Source organism: Anopheles stephensi, chromosome 3 (assembly GCF_013141755.1).
Source record: "Anopheles stephensi strain Indian chromosome 3, UCI_ANSTEP_V1.0, whole genome shotgun sequence".
Taxonomy (NCBI): domain Eukaryota; kingdom Metazoa; phylum Arthropoda; class Insecta; order Diptera; family Culicidae; genus Anopheles; species Anopheles stephensi.
Window position 1 is genome coordinate 45137376 of NC_050203.1, and position 21645 is coordinate 45159020.

The following is a 21645-nucleotide window of genomic DNA, read 5'->3' on the forward strand; positions in this document are numbered from 1 at the left end:
CAGTGGGAATGGAACACACTGGGCGCGTGTAATCACTCAAATTGGTAAATTAATTATTAAGAAATCATGTTTATTGTTTATCTGCCCATTTTCGATGCCTTCGATCTTCCATCACGTTTACATTTTCATTTTACAAATAATTTATCATTTGCTACTGAGACATGCCAACAAATGAATTTGTTTGACTGTTTCCTGGTCCGTTACGACAAACAGCTTTTCAAAACATCCAAATTAAATGCTGAATAAAGTCGTAATTACTCCACCAAACTTTACAAACATCGTACCAAAAATTTACTAAGAATTAATTATTTATGTTGCACAACTGAAAGCGTAATTCAACCTACGAAATGTCATTCTCTTGGTCCATCGGAAACTCGTCGTCCACTGCTCCAAAAGTCGAAAAAAAGTTGGGCCAGAAACGGCAGTACGAAAGGAACTCGACGCAAAGTGTTTCGAGCGCGCTACGCCATTTGAACTACGTAACACAAATTGAATTACCAGTCCCCGCTTACATTGTGCTATTTTGTGTTTTTGCTCTTCTCAAGTGTCGTCCCCATTTCCACGGACAGTGCGCTTGGATACATAAAATAGGGAAAAATCTTGGAATTGAAAAGTGTCAGAAAAGGATTTTCGTGTCGCACTTTGCAGCAAACAGTGCAATGTTTTTATTCTAAGCCAGCCCGTTTTTTATTTCCCTATCGGACAGCACGACCAGCAGCGTAGTGTGCGTGTCATTCGCGGTACGGTAGTGTGCGTGTGCGTGAGTTTGTCGCGTTTCGTCCGCTCGTTCACTTTCAGGCGCTTTCGTCTTGTTCGGTTGGAGCTGTCAAGTGGCAAAATTCAAAGGTGGTGCAGGCGATTGAAGAAAGTCTCTGTTTGACCGGACTTTGTGCAGTGCGTGCAGGGTGAAAAAAGAGAAAGCCGTCCTCGTCGCCCCCCGATGCAAGAAGTTGCCGCGGTTCTCGTAGAATAGGAAAGCAAAGCAATTGCCATTGTTGGCCATCTGTGTTGTTGCAAATTTTCGAGTGAACCAATAGATAGGTGTGTGGTTGTCCTTTGTTGTGTTTCTTGCGTTATTTCTGTGCCCGTCACCGTCGTCGTCATTGGTGTGGTGAAACCGTGAGTGTGAGCGAGCAAGGAGCAATAAAAAATGCAGTGTTTTTCAGTGGTCCCAAGTGAGAGCATCACCGTTCGTGTCAATAAATAATACGTATTAAAATCAGCCCCGTTGAGCTGTTTCGCATTGCTACGGTACGGTGTAACTACTGCTACTGCTGCAAGTGCAAAAGCAAAAGGAAAGAATAATAATATTCGAACCTCGGCGAAGCGGAGGTGAAATTCAGGCCGCTATCATCATCTTCTCCATCAGCCGGAAGTGGTCAAGTCACTGCTCTGCTGCTGTTGATAGGCGGCAGTGAAGCGGTGCGCCAGTGGAACGCGGCGAAGGTTTTGTTTTACAGGCGAGCGCGGGCACAAATAAAACGCAGTCAGCAGCAGCGCGTACACCACAGAAGAAACAACCGAACGGCCAAAAAAGCGGAGCAGCAACGATGGCCCTGGTGCGGAAGAAACTCGATGACAAAATACTGAAAACGTTGCGAGAGCTGGTAGGCGTCGGCGGCAACAAAGAATGCTTCGATTGCGGCCAGAAAGGGCCCACGTACATTAACATGACCATCGGTTCGTTCGTCTGCACCAGCTGTTCCGGCATACTGTAAGTAATCGTCGGCTAAAATTCTCTGGCCCGTGCCTGTCTGTCTATCCGTCTGCTGCCATTCACGGTGAAACAGAGTTAACATCAGTATAATTCGATTTAAGTCGCCGTCATCATTTTCGCACCCGTGCCGTGGTGGCCTGTCGCCACAGTGTCCGTAAAATTTGAGCTCGCTGTTCAGAGGAAGCAATGCGTCACCGTACCCAGCCAGAACCAAAAGCGATGAAGGGCTATACTAAGGCCAGGGGTTTTCCAAAATTTGTTATCATGAAATGTTTACTTTTTGCTAAGGAATCAGCACCACACACGTTGGGAAGGAAGAGGAAGTTATTCTTTTTTGTACTGATGACGAGACGGAATGTGCGGTCAGGATGCTGTCCAAGATAAGAACGAATGTTCGTCCATAGGTCGTTAAATGGTAATACCAGTAGAGCTTGGTTATGTCGTAATCATACTAGCCTCGCTAAGCAAAAGAAGCAAACAAGACGGTGGAGCTGAAATCTTCACTAAGTTCTTTTTAAAATCGACAGCTATAGCCCATCACGACGGTGATCGGATAAGACGTGAGACACATTAACGAACAGTTTTACCACCAAAGAATGAAAGTTTTGCTTCAAACCCTTTATTAAAAAGGCACGTTCAGTGTGAGACTCCGGTAACCTTTTCAACTGATCCTCAAATACTCATAAACTCATAAGAAAGGGAAGAGGTTTTCCTTGCCTCGGTCGATTTCCTCGACCGCCGCCACCGCCGTTGGGATGTCGTGCACCGGGCACCATCTAAGGGACGGATTATCTAAGCATTACCGTGCTGGCCTTCCCGTTCCATATTGAGCGAATAGTGTAAAAAAGGCCGTGTTTGCGATCAGTCGCTTTTCACAGCACGATCGCTGCTTGCTGCACCGCCTTCGTGACATTCCTAGTGCATGGAGGAACCGATGATGTCGGAGGTCATTCGCCCGTAATTGTCAATTCGTTACAGTGCGATGCACACACACACACACACACACACACACACACATGAAGATGCCTGAAACCCCAACCAAACGACAGAGTGATGGCCGAGACGACATCAATTCTGTTCTGTGAAGGCCCTTTACGTCGTTTTGTCGTCACAGCGACAACACGGTCTTTGGCTCGCAAGCATTCCATCCCTTTCGAGTGCTTTTGCGTCGCCCGTTCACAATCCGGTCCTTCTGGAGCTGCTGCTGCCTGCTGCCGTGTAGCGGAACCGCCCGTTTCCGGCTGCAGCAGTAGCGTGGCCGTACTTTGGACGGCGGATCGTTTTTTTCGTTCCTTTTCAATTGATTGATATTTCTGCTTCCTAAGCGTCGATTTTTGTGCTCTTCTCTGTACACCAAGCGTTCATCTGTCGTGATGGAAAAGGGTCTTGGCTCGATTGGGTGACGGAAACCAGCATTTCTGGTTCGGAATGAGTGCAAATAACTGCATAATGCAGCATGAATCGTGCGAACGGCGGCGGCAGAGCGCATGGTTTGGAATCGGGTCGCACAGGTAGCGAGGTGTGCAGAACACGCACCGGAATGGTGTCATACGAGGTGCATCCTGAAATGGACATTTGTGTAAACCCATCAACAGGTAGAGTCTACAAGCCTACACATGCTTGCAGCCTGATTGGTGTCTTCCAAAGGCGTGTTTAAGAAGGCTCCCTTAAAAGAAGGAATGAAGGGTACATTAAACAGGCTTGCATCGATCGTTTAAGGTAGGTTGGTCCTTCAACTGAGACAGAAGATCGGGTTGGCCCTATACTGTGCAATTTTGAGCACACTGAATGAATCGTCTGCTGGACAAGTACCACCTCTGCAGGGTGAAAAGAGTTTTATTTTTGACTAATTTGTGAGTAACAATAACTAAACTCTTTTGCAATCCACAAGCGTTAATCACTGTTATTTAGAGACTGGCAACTTAGGCCATATGTCTCACTTTTTCTCAGCTCTTCCCACCAGAAACGGCTAACCAAACATAAGGCTAAGTTCAGAAAACATTAAAAAAATTGCCACAAATCAATTTTGCTCAGACTTTATTACCAAGTATTCTACAACATACTTCAACCCCTCTCATGGAGACCCTCCGACACTTAGCTGGGGCCTAAGAAATGGCCTAGCAAAAATCCTCTTTCTGCGCCTTGACGATCACTTGATGCTCTATCTTAACTACAGAAAGATTGGGTAAGCTCCTGTAAAAGATCTTTACAAAAAATCTACTGATCGCTGCTGAGATCAGTTGGAAGTCTCTTAGATCATCCGAGCTCCCACCGCCAGGAAGATATTTTTCACAACCTTACTAGTCACCTGCTGTTTCTGAGTGATTGTCTGAAGGACAAATTCGTCTCAAACATGGAAGGCGAGTTTGGTATAGCAATGTCTGCATTGTTCATATTGTTTACCTTTAGAGTTAATGCTTAGTATCGCAACACATAAGGCACATAAAAGCCAGGTGATAATGCCTCGGTTGTCTTTTGTGACTTCTTTTGAAGAGTCGTAAAACACAGCTGAATGTGCGGAATCTATAAGAATTTAGAAGATGTTGCAGTGCTCTTGTTGGACGTGCCTCACTGTTTCTTCCGTTCCCAACTGGAATACAAAAAGCGGCTATTAGGTTGATGTATCGTTTAGACACAGGATCGTCGAGTGACTAATCGCTAAAATCAGCCTACTTTTTTAACACACGACATACGTTATCACCGTCCCCGATGGCGTTATTTTAGAGAAGAACGCAAAACACACTAGCAAATGGTCTTTCCCCATTTCTATTTGCTTTGATTACAGTCTAGTGTTTTGCAAGCTTAGCTGGTTGGTGCCGCCGGCATGCTTTGCCGATTGAGGAAGCTTTTCAGTGTTTCTAGTACAGTGGGCGAGTTTCGTTTGGGTCAGCAAATCACCACCAAAGGGATCGTATGCAATCAAAACAAACCTCATTTTACTCGCGCCGTTGAAACCGGAGTCCAGCAGCGTGTGCTAGTGGTGGTTTCATCGTAGAAATCAAATGGTGGTAGAAATCAAAACAACAAACACCACACACCGTCGTCCGTCGCGCAAGTACAAGGTCTCAGAGAGCGGGGTGCGCTTTTTGCAAACGCTTCTTGATGTGTGATGATCGCGAAGAAGGCTTTTGCCTGTGCGATTGGTGCTGCTGCTGCTGCTGCTGATGCTGATGCTGCTTCTGCCGTTGCTTTTGCTCGTGGGGTGGGCATTGAAGCAACTTCAATCTTCCTGACTTGGCGCATTCCAGTTGCGTTTTTGTGTCCGATTTGCTGTGCTCGTGATTTGCCCCGTCCGACGCCGGTACGCCAAAACCGGTTTTCAATTCCATTTATGAAATTCCATGCTCTAGCGGGGCGCGCATTTGCGTCGGTGCGGAGCGCTGTCGCATTCTAAAATGCGCGATATCGTCGGCTGCGATGCGATTTACGTATTGGCGGGCGCGCGCGCGCGGTGCCGATCGCACGTTGACTCATGCTATGACGGTAAAACTGCACGTTCCTTTTCGTCTGCATACAACTGATGATGTTTGTTTTCTTTTCATGTTTTTAAAATTACAAAAAAAACGACAAAAATGAATGGAAAACAAATAGGCCATACGTCCCTGATATAGAAGCATAGCGCATAACTTCCTTGTGCGCGAGTGGCTGGCGCATTTGTAGTTGTGACGACGATCGCTTATGAGTCATGCATGAAATTCGACTCTGCTGTGTTCAACTGCTTTTGCTTCGCTAATTGATTCGCCGAATTAAGTCTTCTAGTATCAGGATACGTTTGTAACATTTTGTAAGTTTGTTTGCTATTCATTTTTAGTTAGTTTAGTTTAAGTAGTTTTGTAAAATGCCTTTTAAGTTATGCATTTTAATTTCTGTTACATATTGTATTGAATCAGCAAATTCTTTACCGGAATGTTCATTTGCCGATTTGTTTCGCTTTCGAATATTCCCCCAACGATAAAATGATTGATTTCTGCACTGGATTCGTTGTAAGCTGCGCCTTTAAAGGTGGGAAACACTTTAAATACGGATCGCAACAGTGTGAAAGTCTCAGACATATTACCATTAAAACAGGCAATGTACAGTCGATTTTGGATCACAAAATGTTCATCGATAGGCTGCCAAATCGTTATTGCATGATATTTTGGCAGCAAACGGCGCCGAAACGAGTGCCAATTTTTTGGCCCTTTTGTTTCTGCTGCGTTCGTTTCGATCGACTGCCGATAAAATGCCCATGAAATCTGGCCCTACCGAGAAAGCATGCGATAGTGGCTGTGTGGGCGCACCACCAGCTATCCGTACCCTGGTTTAGTACGGGTGCGCTCATAGCGGAACTTCCATTAGTTTGATTGACAGGGTAAAAGGAAGGTGCTCGCGCTTGTTGTTGCTGTTGTGTAAAATCGTCCAAAAAATGTGTGCAACCGGCGCTCTTCCCATGCAAAAATGCTCACCACACCACACTAGCGGAAGTGTGTGGAGATGATGGTTTGAAGTGCTAAAGCAAATGGTTGGAACTGGTCCTCAAAACGGGGGCTGTGGGGAAAGTTGGTCGTATTCAAATTGGGTGGAAAAGGTCATTATGATATCGATTGACATCTGATCTTTTTCTCGCGTTTTAATTACGCACCCAAACAGGCGGGTTGATTGCATAATGTTCGTTTGGCTAAAACTATCTACACACGGTGGTCGTTGGTCTACCTATCCAAAAGGCACGCATTTTATTCCCAATTTCACATAGCTATCAGATAGAAACGATATAATTTTATAGTAAAAGTGTAAACATACTTAAATCAGTATTGTATCTTACATACCAGAAGCTACTCAAACCACATTAACCTTGCCCAGTTCTTAGGACAATCTGCGAGCTCGTTCTATCACCACCAAACATGTCTGAAGATCGGCGTATAATAGCTTTTTACGAACAACGTTTAATAGCGAACGTTGGCCTTCACTGCTCGGGGCACGGAACTGACCACGGAGCACACGGGACGGACAGACTACGGTTCATTTAAAACTCGCTGGAAATTGCATTCGCCTTGATGAGCGTGGAGTCGCGGTGGCGGTGGATATCAAATTATTAAAATTTCTCCTCATCTTCATCCGCGAGCTTCGGGTTTCTTCGGCTTTAATTTAGCCGGATCTGCACATCAGCCAATACATTTATGTGTGTGTGTGTTTGTGTGCCTGTGAGACTAGGTCCACAAACCGGTCAATGTATCATACAGCGTTTTTACTTTCCATTTTTCGCTTTCCGCATCGTACCGAAGCCAACTAGTAGCTACCAGAGTTCCAGGAGGCTTTCAACGTGATTTGTCTAGGATATGAGTGTTGGCTTGCATCGTAAATGATATGGCAAATGATACGAAATAATGCCAAGAGGCTTCCCAACATTCCCAACCGATGGTATACGATCTCTAACATATAGTGCTGCTATATCTTATTATCCTTTGCTAATGGCTGGGGATTTCCACTATTTATTTAGGGTGGGTCCGGTGGTTCCCCGTAATGAGCCCTGACTATCCTACTACATGGTAGCATGAAGTTTAGTAAGACTATTTATGTGAAATTTGCCGCCCTTTTACACGGCAGAACGTGGTATTGAATCTCAACTTGATCCATCTCTCCGTACGTAAAGCAGATTATCTAGCTACGGTTAAATTCGAGTTAAGAAAATCAGTATTAGCCTCAAAAGACCACTTTTGTATGAATTTGACCACGAACTGTTGCATGACTTTAAACAAAAAATATGGAAATTCTCCCTGAATGGACATTAAAAACTCTCAAGAAGCGGTAATAGTTGAGTCATCAATCATAATGCAAGTTTTGCGAAGGGGCAATCAAACATTGCGTTTCTACGCTTCTGTCTTCTCTGTTCTCTCGGTCGGACGGTGTTCTTCACGAGCAAGGTGACTAAGAATAAACCGGGAATTTCCAGTAACGCTGTGGAGCGGAGCAGCTGGTGAACGCACCTCAATGTGATGTCGCAGAACCATACCAATTCACAGCTTGTGGTGTCTATATTATTTTAAACAATCAAACGAAATTAGAACCAAATATTTGGTTGTTCAATTTGAAATATCACGTATGTTAACAGTTCATGTAAATATGACTTTTTGAATGACGTCACCGTGAGCAATGGTGCGGAACTATTCAAAATGATCTGAAAACTAACCATATTGGCACATGTTCATATAGTGAGCAGTAATTTCGTTTTGATCGCAAAATGGAACACAACGCTGCAAAACTTGTTGAGGCTTATGTGCTGGAGCATGTATTTTTGGGGGTTTGTTTACATCAGAAGCAAATTTGCTTCCTAAATAGCTATTAGCTATTAGTCTATTAAGAAAAAATAGTAGTTTTTAACGGGTATATTTGCTGTATAAATCTTGTATTTTCGAACATATTTATTGTATGCCTCCACCCTATAAATGTAAAACCTATACACATAACGCTCCCTCTGCTCTGTTTCACATGTTTTGCAAAGGACAGGGCGTGTTTCTCCGGATAAACGTGTAATCAGAGTAGTGAAGCCACCAAACTGTCCAGCTTCATAAGCGCTTGAGGCTTCCTTTAGGTCTGACAATAATATGTCAGAAACAAAACAGAAACAAAAACTCAACTCGAAACTCTAAATTTAAAAGCGAGAAAATTTGTTTGTTAAAACTCATCGCTCCGTGAATAGATCGGTGCCGGCCGGGGGGAAGGTTGTCGCTGTACAGATTTTGCAGTTGATTTAAATGTGCTGGCTCAGCAGACCGGTAGGTAAGTAGCAGCACACAAACGAAAGAGAGCGCTCAGCCCACCGGGGGACTCAAAAAACAGTGCCCCATTGGATACAGGGGATTAATGATCTGATTTGCATGCAAAATCATTGTCGAGATTCGAGAAAGTGGTTTGAGAAAGCGTGATGTGACGTTTCTTTGTGTAGCTTTTCGAGGAGCCGGTGCGTTTGCTACCATTTACTTACGGGGAAGGTGTTTCAGTAGGCCTTTTTTACATCGGTTGCATTTGCTGCAATGCGAGCCATAGTGAAACGAAATTTACATTACGGACGAATGCATAAACATCATAAGTATACAGAACATCAACATTTTAATCGAGGATGGACCGGTAGTATAGGTGATGTAGAGCATCCCGACCGCCGGGTTGGAATCTCATCAGAACTGTACTTAACAGAACATTAGTATTGACTATTAACGAACGGATAAATCAGTTTAAGAAATGCAAAACTTTCACGCTAAGACCTTCTGGATCGTTGAATATTAGCCTTAAGATAGTATAAAGATCTTGTCCGCAAGGAAATCTCACTGACTTTGAAGTAAGAAGCTTAAATAGGATTTTTACTTAGTTAATTCTAAATCAACTTTCCATACTGCATGTGGTAATGGACACAACCTGTGCAAGTAGATTTCTCATCTTCAAATGCTCTACAATTTCAAGAGGTCTCGACCTGCAATTTTTGTCTCATTGTCTATAATTTGCCTGTAGCTGGAGAGTAAATGTTGTGTGGGAATTGCACGGATTCTTCTTGTATAGAGCTATTCTCACCATATCTACATCAAAACATTGGGTGCAAAGATAGTACTTTGGACAATATGTTGCTTCGCAGCATAATTCACCATGCAACCAACTCTCTGATTGATGCTTCTGATTGAACTTTTATGCTTTGGAAAGTGATGGCCGAGTAGCACTTCCTGTCTTCTTACGGCTCAAAACCCCCCATTCCATGATGTAGATGTTATCCAGCTTGGTTAGCGGCACTTTAGTGCCAAAAAAAAACCCCGTCTTGCCCAGCAAGAATGATTGTAACCAATTGAAATTCACCTGTTAACTAACACGACGACCAAAACAACACCTTCACCAGGTTGCGTGCGGTGCATCAATCAAATGCCTAGTAGATTCGTGCTGTAGTACAATCTGATGCAGTAATACCGCCGTACTACAGCTGTTACAGATCATAGCGCGCGCGCTCGCTCGCTCGCTCGCTCGTTCCCCTTTTCCGAGGCACCAGAAACTGTGAAGCATTTGAAGCATTAACCATGGCACCTGTATGCGCACGTATTGACGAAGCGTGAACGTAAATAAACGCAACCATTTCCTTTCGGTAGATCGCAAACCCTTAGTTCGTGTCTTGTTTTGTTGAATGCCGGTTTACTGTAGCTACACGATTTACAACAGTGTAAAACGACTCCAAAAGTAACGATGTAACGAGGCGAAGGATGTAAATTGCTTAGAGAAGGGGGCATTTTCCGGTTAATCTTCGACTGGTGATTTTAATGAGAACATAATCAAAGTGTCTTCAAGTGCGTTTTGTATCGACCGCAAGCTTACGCGCAATGGACGATCCATTAACAGGGACAGGGGCTTAGGGCTCCGAGGGCATTTCAACAGAGGCGTATCTTCTTAGAAGCAGGCTGAGGAGTCCTCCGAATCGCGATCATTTAGAGGGATCTGAATTCCATAATGGGCCTCGTATCATGTCTCCACTAGACCTCTAACTCTGGCCTACTTCTGATTCTTCTTCTTTGACACTATAACCTCGAACGGGTGGGGGTTCCATCTTTCATTCTGCTTAGGGCCTCCAGCTGGCTTGATCAGCCACTACCCTTAGACCGTTTCATGTGGGGATGCTACAACAACTGGACGGATGGATCCCTTTTCAATGCTGTTGTGGTGAATGCTTATCGTTCCATTTTGTCTTATTTTTTGCCTTTCCCGGAAGTTGGTGACAATGGTCAACGCGTCTGACGTCGGTTGTGCGATTATCAGCGCTGCCTGGTTCTGTTTATGTTCCTCCGTATCTTTGCAACAAGCAGCAAATCAGTACAATGAATTTGCTGATCTTATTACACGATGCAGCTGGAAAAGCTTTTCATTCATGACTTGTTGCAGATCGTATATTCGGTGCATTGTAAAATAAATATTCATTACGATTACAAACTCTTAGCAAAGGCTGCATGCTAGATAAGTCCATGGTTTGCCTCGTGACCGCACGCCCCTAAGGCTGACTTGGTTATTGTGGTTTGGTGATTTGGCCCCTAAACGTTCAAGCCTTCAGCTAAGCAAGCGTCCAACGCAAAGCGCCAGAAAATTCGGTCCGAAGGCTATTGAGTAACGTTTTGTACTTTTCTGCTGGCAATAACGCCATTCGTGTTTGCTCCATGTGGGTGACGCGTGTGTGAGTGTGTGTGTGCAGAAGTAAGTTTGCATTATGTTTCCATTTCCGGCTTTTCGTGGCAGACACTCGGAACCGAATGTTGCGGGTTTGTAAGAAACCTCACAATTACTTCTACAGCACTGGAGGGAGAGGGTTGTGCACAGAGTCACTCAACTTTGCATTAGCGCGTGTTTACGGTCGAGGTACGGCGACATGTAGAACCGGCATAAACCAAGGGTGGTTAAGTATTGTTCAAGCGAGAGGTGAGAGACAAGGCGTACAGCTTGACTGCGTTTTTTAAGAGCATTGTGGTAATTATTGTGTTCAATTCTTCTTCTAGCTGCTGGCGGATTGTCGTCGGGCAGGTGGTTGCTTGGGGAGAGCAAACACCTACCTTCACCATAGGGACATTGTTACACTGGCGTCCATGTCGCTTGGATAATGATCGTGTCCCTATAGAACGTAAAAGCCGAGTGTTGTCGCCCGTGACGCATGTCGGGAGAATGGTTCTACGAATAACCGGTCTTCTATGAGCAAACGTGACATAACACCTAGTGCAAGCACGTTATTTACAAGCTTCCTGCAAAAGAGCGTTCTGTACTATGCGAAAATGTCCTGCGAGAGGGCAGGGGAGAATGCAGCACTAAATGATGTGAAAGCTCCACATCCATCCATCAATCATTCATTAATACAATCCTATATCACACCACCATCGTACAATGCATATCACACCTTGCTGCTGCTGTGCGTAGCTAAAATATTCACGAAGAAGCATTTCCAAGGCTCACAGCTCACCGTACATAGCTAGCTGCTAGCAGTGCATGATCAAGTAGAAAAAAAACCCACTGCAAACAAAACGGCAGTCCGGGGCGGCAGTATCTCGGGGTTCGTTTGCTTTGCCCATTATTCATACCAGGCACGATGAAAGTAAATGCCACACAAATGGGTTCAAAATGCAGCAGTCTATAGGGTAGGTGCCTGGCAAATGCAACATTTACCCAGCAAACTGTGCTATTCCCACCCCGGGGAATCTATCACAAGTCTTCGGTTTTTGTATTACCTGTTAGTTGGAAAGCGATTGAAAAAAAGCGACGTCGTTTAGCTGCAAACGCCCAGTTTTTATTTTATTTATTTAGCTCCCCGGTCAACGCGGTGAGTGAGAGTGCGTTGTCTATGCGCCAAACGAAGACGGCAAATGGATGGCAAAAGTAAAAGTTTTTCACTGTGGGCTGGGGATAAACATTGGCACTTTTACACCACGCCAATCTACGAGAAGGGACAATATGAGTCATATCGTGCTTGTTCCGGCTGGCGTACTTTCTGGCCCGTCGGACGCCCGTGGTGAATCGAAATCGTGCGGCAGTAGGCAGTGAATGCAGCGTTATCCGGATCAGCATTGACGCGTTTAGCATACTGGGCGAGATTTCTAGCCAAGCCTAACAAAGACACAGATGTGTAAGAAAAGGAAGCCGCCTTTCTGTCGATGAAGATTCTCAACGGCCGGGCCGGCCACCAAACGGTGATGGCGATGATGATGACCGTTGTTTCGTACTTCCATGTGTCATGGGCAATGGTGTGCCCCTTCCTTGCTCAAGGCATCAAGCCGCCGTCGCTCATGGACCGTGTAGCGACGTTCGTGTGCTCCACTTTGAGGCGGCTCTCAGGCAGGGTGGTTCGAAGAGCGAACCAACAACAAGCGTGCATTACCATGCAGCCGTAAAACTGCGGCGTTTGCCCTGTGCGAATCGGAATCGCTTGCAATCGGCCGCCATCCATCCGGGTGATTCGAATGGAATGACCTTCGCCGGATTTCATTGCATGGCGCCGCTCTGATCTCGTTTCTTTGGCGGATTTCGCTTTTTCGACCGGTGTTATCGACGTCGGCCGTAGGGCGATAACGTTGTATCCTGCGCAATTTTTCGGTCGGCGGCGGCGGCGGCGGTGACATCCTTTGTTTGCAATTCAATGCCACGAGACTCGGTGGATGTTACGTGATGAATATTTTTATTGATAAATTGCTGGAAAAAGCTGCAGCATGTTTCCTTTTATGCTATAGTTGTGCGCTGATCGGTCCAAAGAAAGAATAAAACGCCGGCGTTGGAATTTTTCCCCTTATTTCAGTCGATCACATTCTATGTTTGGATGAAACGTGCCATGGTTGTAAACAGGTGTTTAAAAATAGGCCACCCACTCCCAACCGCCTATCGCTTTGGGAGATAGGCCACCCCACACTGTCAGCAGGAGGGAAATGGGAGTGACGTTGCAAGGGATGCGGTGAATCGTTTTTATTTTGAGTGCTGTTTAAACTAATCTTGGATGAGTTGCCCTTTCACTGCCTCTTCGCCTTCCTTGCCCTGCAAATATGGTGCTGGCTTTGTATAGCCGCCGCTAGTACCCCACTGGTTTCCAATATTTCCGTTGTAATAAAGCAAATGCGCTGCTGTGTGCAGCCTTTGCCAAAATTGTAGCCAATTTCATAGAAATCATAGTGTCGCCTTCGGGAAGGGTCGAGTGTGACGCCAGGATGGGCCCAGCCGAAACTGACCGTAAGTGATGATTATGTGATCAAAAGTTACCTCACCAGCTCGGCTCCGGCTTTATTGGATGCTTTATTGAACATGGCGACACGTTTGACGTCGGCTGTGCTGCTGTTATGTTCGGTGAAATCAATCGTTAAACATTACGCAGCTGCAGGTTATAGTTTGGCGATATAAATGGAGCGAAGACTGATTGAAGGTAGGCGGCGGCAAATGGAATTACTTCCTAATACTGTATTTTATGGGTTTTGCTACCGCTATTGCCTTCCTTGTTGATGTCGCATCTTAAAGTTTGTACCTTTTACTTTACCTCTTGGGTACTGTAATCTGCCCCAACGCATCTTACGTTACGCACTTTTTGATAGCTTGAAATAAACAGCTAAAACCGCGTAAGGAATTGTTGACATTCGGACAGTAAAACAGAGAGCCAGGTGCATGTTGCGAATGTAAACAATTGTTCCAACGCGTGTTGTACGTTTGCCCACGATTGTTGGTAAGATAAAACGACTAGCAGTGTTGAATGTACCCCTACGGCAGTCGACTATCTACAACTAGCTATCGATTGCCGACAGCTGCTCATCATTCATTCATAAAGTATTGTTCCCCATCGATTTGCATCGTCTCAACATGCAAGCATTCCAACCTAATTGCTGTCTGTGTACAGATAATCCCTGCCGAAGCCCTACAGCTAGCTGACTGCTAATTGACTATGTAACATACTTTGCCATACAGATTCCTATTAACTAAATAAGATGGCCAAATGTAAGGGAATAAGCTAAAAATAGCAATACCACTGAAAGCTCTTTCTACGGTTACTCCAGACATAACATCCAGATTGCATTCGCGATTGGTTCATAACATTACGACCGAACAAAATACGAGACAGTAGTAATTTCAGACTGCAAATCACTACTTTGAAGATAAGACTAACGCGCAATACTATTTCTAGCAGAGTGTAAATAGTTGAGGCATGCACAAATAAGTCAAGGGCGGAATCTCTGTGTGTGTGTGTGTGTGTGTCTGTAGCTGCTACGTGAGCGGCAGCCAATGATTAGCTTCATCGGCTTGCGTTAGTAGCAGCAGGGCTTCTTCTATGTGAAGCGGGCGCAAGAACGCGTTGATTGTTTTCCTGTTTTTCGAAAGACTTTTCCGTTTTTCTTTCTCTGCAAAAGGCACGTAGAAAGATAGCCCTGGCATGCAGATTACGGACCGATTTACGGACTGCGGTACAGTGGCAATAAAAATGTGCTATCACGCATTGGCGGTCTTAATGGGTCGCGCAATATCTCTCTTGATGTCGCTGTATGATAAATTTTGAAGTACTGCTTCGCAATTAAGTCTATAAGTACGCGATTCGATGATGCAATTAGCTTATTGATGATTCATTAGTGATTTAACTGTAGCGAATGAATTTGGTTTTCCATTGAATCATTACTGATTGAAGCACGCGCTTGCATCTTATTTTCATTTCATGTGCCTGCAGACGAGGACTCACACCGCCACATCGCGTCAAATCGATTTCCATGGCCACATTCACGCAGGAGGAAATCGAATTTCTGAAGCAGAATGGTAACGATAACTGCAGCCGAACTTGGTTGGGTCTCTGGGATCCGAAGCGTGCAATCAAGCAGGAGCATCGTGACTTTATGATAGACAAATACGAAAGGAAAAGGTACGTTGTTTGGTAGTCCAATTGCCCGAGACACCGCGAAAACACATAATTGGATGCTTGCGATTTGACAGTACACTTATTGAACCGCATACCCTTACTGGGACCCTGCTCGTTTGTGCCCTTGCAGATACTACCTGGAACCTGCTAGTCCACTGAAGTCGCTGCCCACCAACACATCGAGCTCGTTGACATCACTGTCGGGAGGGAGCAGCAGTAAGAATGCCAATGAAAGTTTAGTTCCTCTCAAAACGCCAACGCTTACACCCCCGGCAACGCTACGATTGAATCGTACCAACTCCGGTTCGTGTAATGGACTGAATCACGTCAACTCATCATCATCATCGTTGCCAGGTGCAATGGATATTGGCGCACAGTTTCAGCAGCAGTTTACGCCCGACGATTCTGCCTTTTTCGGCACGGATCTTCCCAAAATTCTGCCCCCGACGCCACAGAAGAATAATGCACTCCAGCGCAAGAATGGCATCAAGATCAAGCAAGCGTCCAACGGATTGCCGCCGACGTACGGACGTAACCAAAAAAATGGCTTACTGAACAGCAGCACAGTCGGCGGACTGTCGGGCAGCAGCGGGGACATCAATGCCAACAAGTTTACACCGGACGCTGACTTTGTGGCTGACTTTGGCAGCGCAACGATTGTGAACAACGTCAGCAACGGGGGCAGCCATTACGGGAGTACCAATAGCTTGAAAAATGGTAACAATGGTAACGATAACGGAGCTGGAATGTACGCACAACACAATGGGAACGGCGAGAAGACGTCCTCCAGAGAGATGGAAAACTTTGCCGACTTCGACCACAATCCCATCTTCAACTCGGCAGGTAATGGACTTTGCATATTAAATACTCGGCTTATATTGTAAAATTATGAAACTAAACGAAAAGTTGGTTGCATGGAGAAACGTTGTCTGTTCTCTACGCAATAAGTTACAATTACTTCTGGCTGCCAACGATATGAACGCGTCTATATACATATACATATATCTGTTTGGTTTTTTATTTCCTTCACTGCGGCATTTTCGCTTACTTACTGGATTCTCGATAAAATAAGAAAACATGAAATCATACTTCAGCAGCAATAGCATCGATAGCAGCACGACGACCAGTGTCAGTAGCACGGCCAGCGTGCAGAGTTTGACCGGTCCCGATCCATTTGCAAACTTTTACTCCAATACTGTCACCGGTAATAATTGCGGCAGCAATTCCGCGGGGGAATCCACCGCCGGCACCCCGACGGCCTCCTCGGGTTCAGCATCCACCGGCCTGTCCGTTCACGGTGTTGGCTACACGTGTATTTCGCCGGAAGATAACCCGCACGCAAAGGGTGTCCATACGAACTATCGTTTTGGTCACACTTTCACCGGCGAGCCATGCTATGCGCCCAATGAGTGTATGATCAACGGTGGTTCTGGTACTACTGCCGGATCCGGTTACGGTGCTCAAAATTACACCCTTCCTTGGGGGAACGGTAATGGCGGCACGCAACCGGACTTGACCGCAGCGAGGTACGCTGGCAGCACAAATCAATTGAATAATAATGTCAGCATGGAAAGCACCCAACGTGATGCCGTGCAGTGGAGCTTTTGGCAACAGTTTGGCAATAACCGTTGGACGGCGGACGATCGTCTTCAACAGCAGCAGCAACAGCAGCAGCAGCAACGATTCCGCAATAGTTCCGCTCAACAGATGATGAGTCCTCAGCATCATCAAGCAGTGAACCAAATGTCCTGTTATTCAGATCAAAACCGGTGGAGTAAGTGGCTTTGTGACATTGGAGTTCCTTTTAGCAAGAGAAAGAAAGAGAGAGAGAAACGTATCAGCATTGTGTTTATGTACTAAATATTGCGCTTCTTGCTCTCGGACCCCATCGAACATGGGCTGCTTTCTCGCGTGTGCCTAATAGCGAATGTAGTTCGTTAGTTCATTTTGATTTGTTGATTTATTTTGTTTATTTGGTAAACGCTACTACCTGGCGTTTTGTCGTCTCCATCCGCCATTACTACCCACCATACGTTGACACCATTTTGCTTGTAATTGAAATGTGTGTAATTTCAATTTATTTTATTGTACTGCTAAGAACATCCTTTTACTAATTAATGTTTTTCAATCATTACCTTGTTTGCTGTTAAACTAAGGAGTTTGAGGTATTTGACTATAAGTCGGATTTTTGCATCATACAACAGGTCTTCCCATGCCGCTTGGATCGAACAATTCCGACGGCAAACTGTCCAACGGCAAAAGCAGTAGCGCATCCATTCACTCAACACCGTCCGTCGACCGGTACGCTGCACTGAAGGACCTGGACGACCAGTTTAGGGAGATAAAGCTGGAGCAGCAAGCGGAGGCAAACAATAATACTATAACGTCTAACGGGCTAGGAAATGCAGCCAACATAAACGACTCCATTACACCAAGTATGTGTTTGAAAGGGAGGCGGGGGAGGGGGGGGGGGGTTTAGAAAAGCCAGCCAAGGATTGAACCAACTGTTTGGTCTATTCATTTTAGCTTCCTCGGCCAACCCGTTCAAAACGGCTAATCCGTTCCAGCAGCCGCAACAGCAACATCCGCATGCACAACAACAAACGATGGCTTGGCCAATCAGCGGTATGAACGGTACGTCGCCCGACGCGCGACATCAAGCAACGAACGGGAATGGGTTCTACGCTACCTCACCGTACCAGGGAGGATTTACTCACGGAGCTGCTAGCTCACAGCTCTTCAACGGCAATGTGGTTAATGGAAGCAGCGTCGCCGGCATGAGCTTTCTTCCTGCGGCAGGCTACCATCATCCCAATGGTAATGGCTACACCGCCGGAATGGCGGGAGTTAATGGCGTAATGATGGGAGGACAGTTCAATGCGTCGGCGGGCAGTGGTGCTTCGATGTTGAGCAGCGTTCCCGGCGTCACTAATTTTGCAAACTTTGGAAATCCGTTCATGGTACGGTTGTCGGTGGAGTGTTTTACGTCCGGTTTGAAAATACTTATGAAACCTTTTTTTTTGTTGTTCCTTCTACTTTCAGGCTGCTGGTACTACCGCAGGAAACTCCAACAATCCTTTCTTATGAGTAGCTTCATAAGACGTTGTGTGTATAGATAGCGAATTATATATCAAAACGTTTGGACGCATGTGTTTATTACGCTTTACGTCGTTTTACATATAACGCGTTTTAATGCTTCGTACTATGTTTCAACCGGATGGTAGAAAACGAATCGTGAAATGAAGCGATAAACTGTGTGAAAGAGAGACAGATGTGTGTGCGTGTGTGTGTCTGATCGGCACATCGGCACGGGGATGTATATAGGTTTTAATTTAAAATAATTAAACAGAGTAACTAGCTGACACATTCAACGTTTAGATTCTATCTAGAAAGTCTAGCCTTTTAGCTATCATTTGCGGGAATGCAAAACACTTTTATTTAACCCATGACACATATTGGTGGGGCACCGTTAGTTTGAAAAAGAAAAAGTAAACGGGGAACCCCCCAACACAGCTTGCTGTACATCCGTCGATTGGCAACACACCTTTCGGTAGCATAGCAAAAGAACAAACAGAAAGCAAAACTGCACTGCACAAGGTTTCATTTTCTCTCGGAGGTTTCTTGTAGCACATTTATCAAAATCGATGCAAAATGATGCGCGTAGACATTACGGTTAGAAAAATTCTGCAAACCCGATTTTGAGCACCATTCAAAATGGGATATTCGTGCGGATGGAAGTGCCGCATCGCGCCTGTGTTTTCGTCAACTCCATGCCAGCTGCAATGGTTGCAGCATAGCAGCAGCAGGTTCACTTCCGCTCTTAACTAGAAGCGCTGCGATTTTCGGTTAATTTTTAAAACAAAAATTTTAACACGAATAAATGCACCAAAAACAGATAAGGAGGCATAAGAGGAGCGACGTACACTGCTACTAAACCTAAATGATGCGCAGATACGGTGTATTTTAAGAGGGACAGTGGCAGGTTTTTATTGCAGGACAAAACTAACGATCAAATCGAACCAACAGTCGGCCGGATGCGTTGGTTGGCTCAAGCATCAATAATAAAACGAATCGTGCAAGACATTTTCCTTAAGCTACCCAAACTGTTCCGAAATAGTATCTGAAAACTATCAAACGTACTAATGGTTGTAAACGGAGCAGACGGTACACAAACGTAGCAAGAGAAGCAAATTGTGGTTAAATATTGTATGCGTCTATAATAGGACCCTTGGACACATACAAGAAAAGTGATAAAGTACAGAAGTATTAATGCTAACTGTTAAGACAATTGTCTGTCCTCTAAAAGCTACTCTAGCTCGATTATGCCACGTTCCACAGTGAACATAGCAATAGCAAATGATATCAAAAATTTAAAGCTTGTTAAGTAAACGGAACGTTTTAAACTGACAATTTTTCCTCTCTCCCTTCTCAAAGAACATAAAGCGAGCGTTTCGAATGTCTGTAATCAACAAAACAACTATATGGTCTTCAATCGTAAAGCAAAAAAACATACTCACACACACACACACTCGTAAAAAAGAGACATGCTCAATTTAATAAAGTTACGAAGGATAAATTGCCTTTCCAAAGCCACTACTAACAGTCCAGTACACGACCGGCAGTTTACTAGCTCGAGGGACGATCAAAGATCACAAAACCCTGTGGTGAATGATGATGGATGGGCGAAATCACGGAAAACGCTTATGTGGCCTTACATAAAGACAGAACACTGAATGATAAAGCTGAAAGTTTAAAACAATGTTGTGCATATTACAGTTTAACTCTTCATCCAAAGGCGGAACGCCACCAGCCGTAAAGGACGTTCTGCGTGCGAATAGCTCGACAACACCAAGCGCAGTACCTAAGCGAGATTGAAATGGCCGTTTTAAGAAACAATCAGAACGACCGCAAAAGCGGGATGATCAGCTAAAGGCTACCCGCCCTTTAGACCGGGGACCGGGCAAACTCTTTACTCGTGTAGCGCTAGATGGACTTCTGCCCGCAGTCAGGAAGCGAAGCGAGCGAGCCGGAAAGGTTAGCCGAGGTAAGCAAAACGAGTTAAAATCAAAATGAAAAAGAGAACATCACTTTCTATCCATTGATCGATACACTTCCTGGACGAAAAGGTCTAAATTATAGTAAAGTGATACCAACCCGATGTTACTATGTGTTGAGATATGAAACATTCGCCTTCAAAGTAATATAATTAGAGTGGAAGAGAATTAGCGAAAAAAGAGGTAGAATCAAAAGAATGGCCACGACGGGCACGGGGTAAATAGTATGCCAGAATTGGACTAGCGGCAAATAGTGTGAAATGACTGTGGGAATATTAGTAACTGGTAACTGAAGCTGCTTACTACTACTACTACTACTCCTTCCTGCCTGGTCGGACATCGGACGAACCGGTCTGTAAGAGTGTTTAGAACCACGTTTTACAGCAGCCGCAGCTATGTGTGTGTCGGTACGACGTATTGTTACTGTAGTTTGATTGGTTATGCTTTTACTCACGCACAAGCATACACTCATGCACGCTTAGCTTTGTGTAAGAGACTTTACAGAGAATAAACCTTTGGGATTGTAAGCAGTTTGACGCAGACATTCAAGTTATCGGGCATCGTGCGTTGGCCACAAGAAAAAGAGAGGATGTAATAATCATAAAGTGCTTTTCATTGCCTAAGTTAGAGATATGCGGTCAGTGCTGGTGATTTTATCGGAGTGCTATAGCAAAAAGAAGATTAGTGCAGTGCGCATGCATCTATTGTGCCTTAATTTGCATCAACTCTGCTTCATCATCGCGGGATGAACCCGTCAGTAGTGGCAGGGGGCCGTTAGTTTGCCAGGTTCTATACGTTGCGGTGTCCACCGGTGCGAGTATCAAACTAGACGGACAGGATGGTGGGGGCCCCCTTCTCGGTCGGAATCCGTCCTCTGTACGAATGGATTTAGTATAGCCCACTGGCCCACGTTTTTACGTTGCCGCGTTGCGACTCACTACCGGTGGAAGGATTGTGCAAGTGCATGTGGCACGCTTGTGCGCGCGAAGACGATACGGGCAGGCACCCAATATTGGGGAGTGATACGAATGCAATGTGCGCTGGAGGAATTCAAAGCTATAGCTGAATCTGCTGCGGGGAGCGCTATCGAGCAAATCGAACAAATTGTTGTGAAAAACGTTTAACGCCAGTACTGGTTGGTTGAAGATTTTAATTCAAATATCAAATGAAAAAAAAACAGAAACGTTTAAAGAAGTACCATAGCGTTCTAGCATGAGAGAAATTTAAAGTTATTGTAAACTCTATATATATATACATACATATAAGTATCCCAAAAACCAGGCAAACGAGTACGGTTAATATTCGCCCGTTAATACCAATCTGTAGCGCGTAGTGATGATAAACCAGCAGTTCCGAGATGTAAACCGATACGATTCATCTTTATATACATACAGCAGCAACACGTGTAACAAACGCAAGGTTTATGCGCCTAACTATGTTTCAAAATGGTCGTAAAAATAAAGAAAAATACTATTTAATATTTATTAGGTGACACACACAGACGCAGGTAGTGCTGG

General features: G+C 44.9%; 1 protein-coding gene across 3 annotated transcripts; it reads left to right on the forward strand.

The window, feature by feature from the left end:
• Nucleotides 1–405: 405 nt before the first annotated feature.
• LOC118511088 (arf-GAP domain and FG repeat-containing protein 1) lies at nucleotides 406–21628 on the forward strand. Of its 3 annotated transcripts, XM_036053775.1 has the most exons (8): nucleotides 407–479; nucleotides 707–1714; nucleotides 14889–15077; nucleotides 15205–15917; nucleotides 16147–16848; nucleotides 17279–17509; nucleotides 17601–18034; nucleotides 18117–21628. In XM_036053775.1, the coding sequence occupies exons 2-8, from the start codon at nucleotides 1551–1553 to the stop codon at nucleotides 18159–18161; spliced, it is 2478 nt and encodes an 825-aa protein (XP_035909668.1). In that variant the 5' UTR covers nucleotides 407–479; nucleotides 707–1550; the 3' UTR covers nucleotides 18162–21628. The 3 variants fall into 3 exon arrangements, with proteins under 3 accessions (XP_035909667.1, XP_035909668.1, XP_035909669.1); XM_036053774.1 differs by having other exon boundaries at nucleotides 406–1714; XM_036053776.1 differs by lacking the exon at nucleotides 16147–16848 and having other exon boundaries at nucleotides 413–1714.
• Nucleotides 21629–21645: the final 17 nt, after the last annotated feature.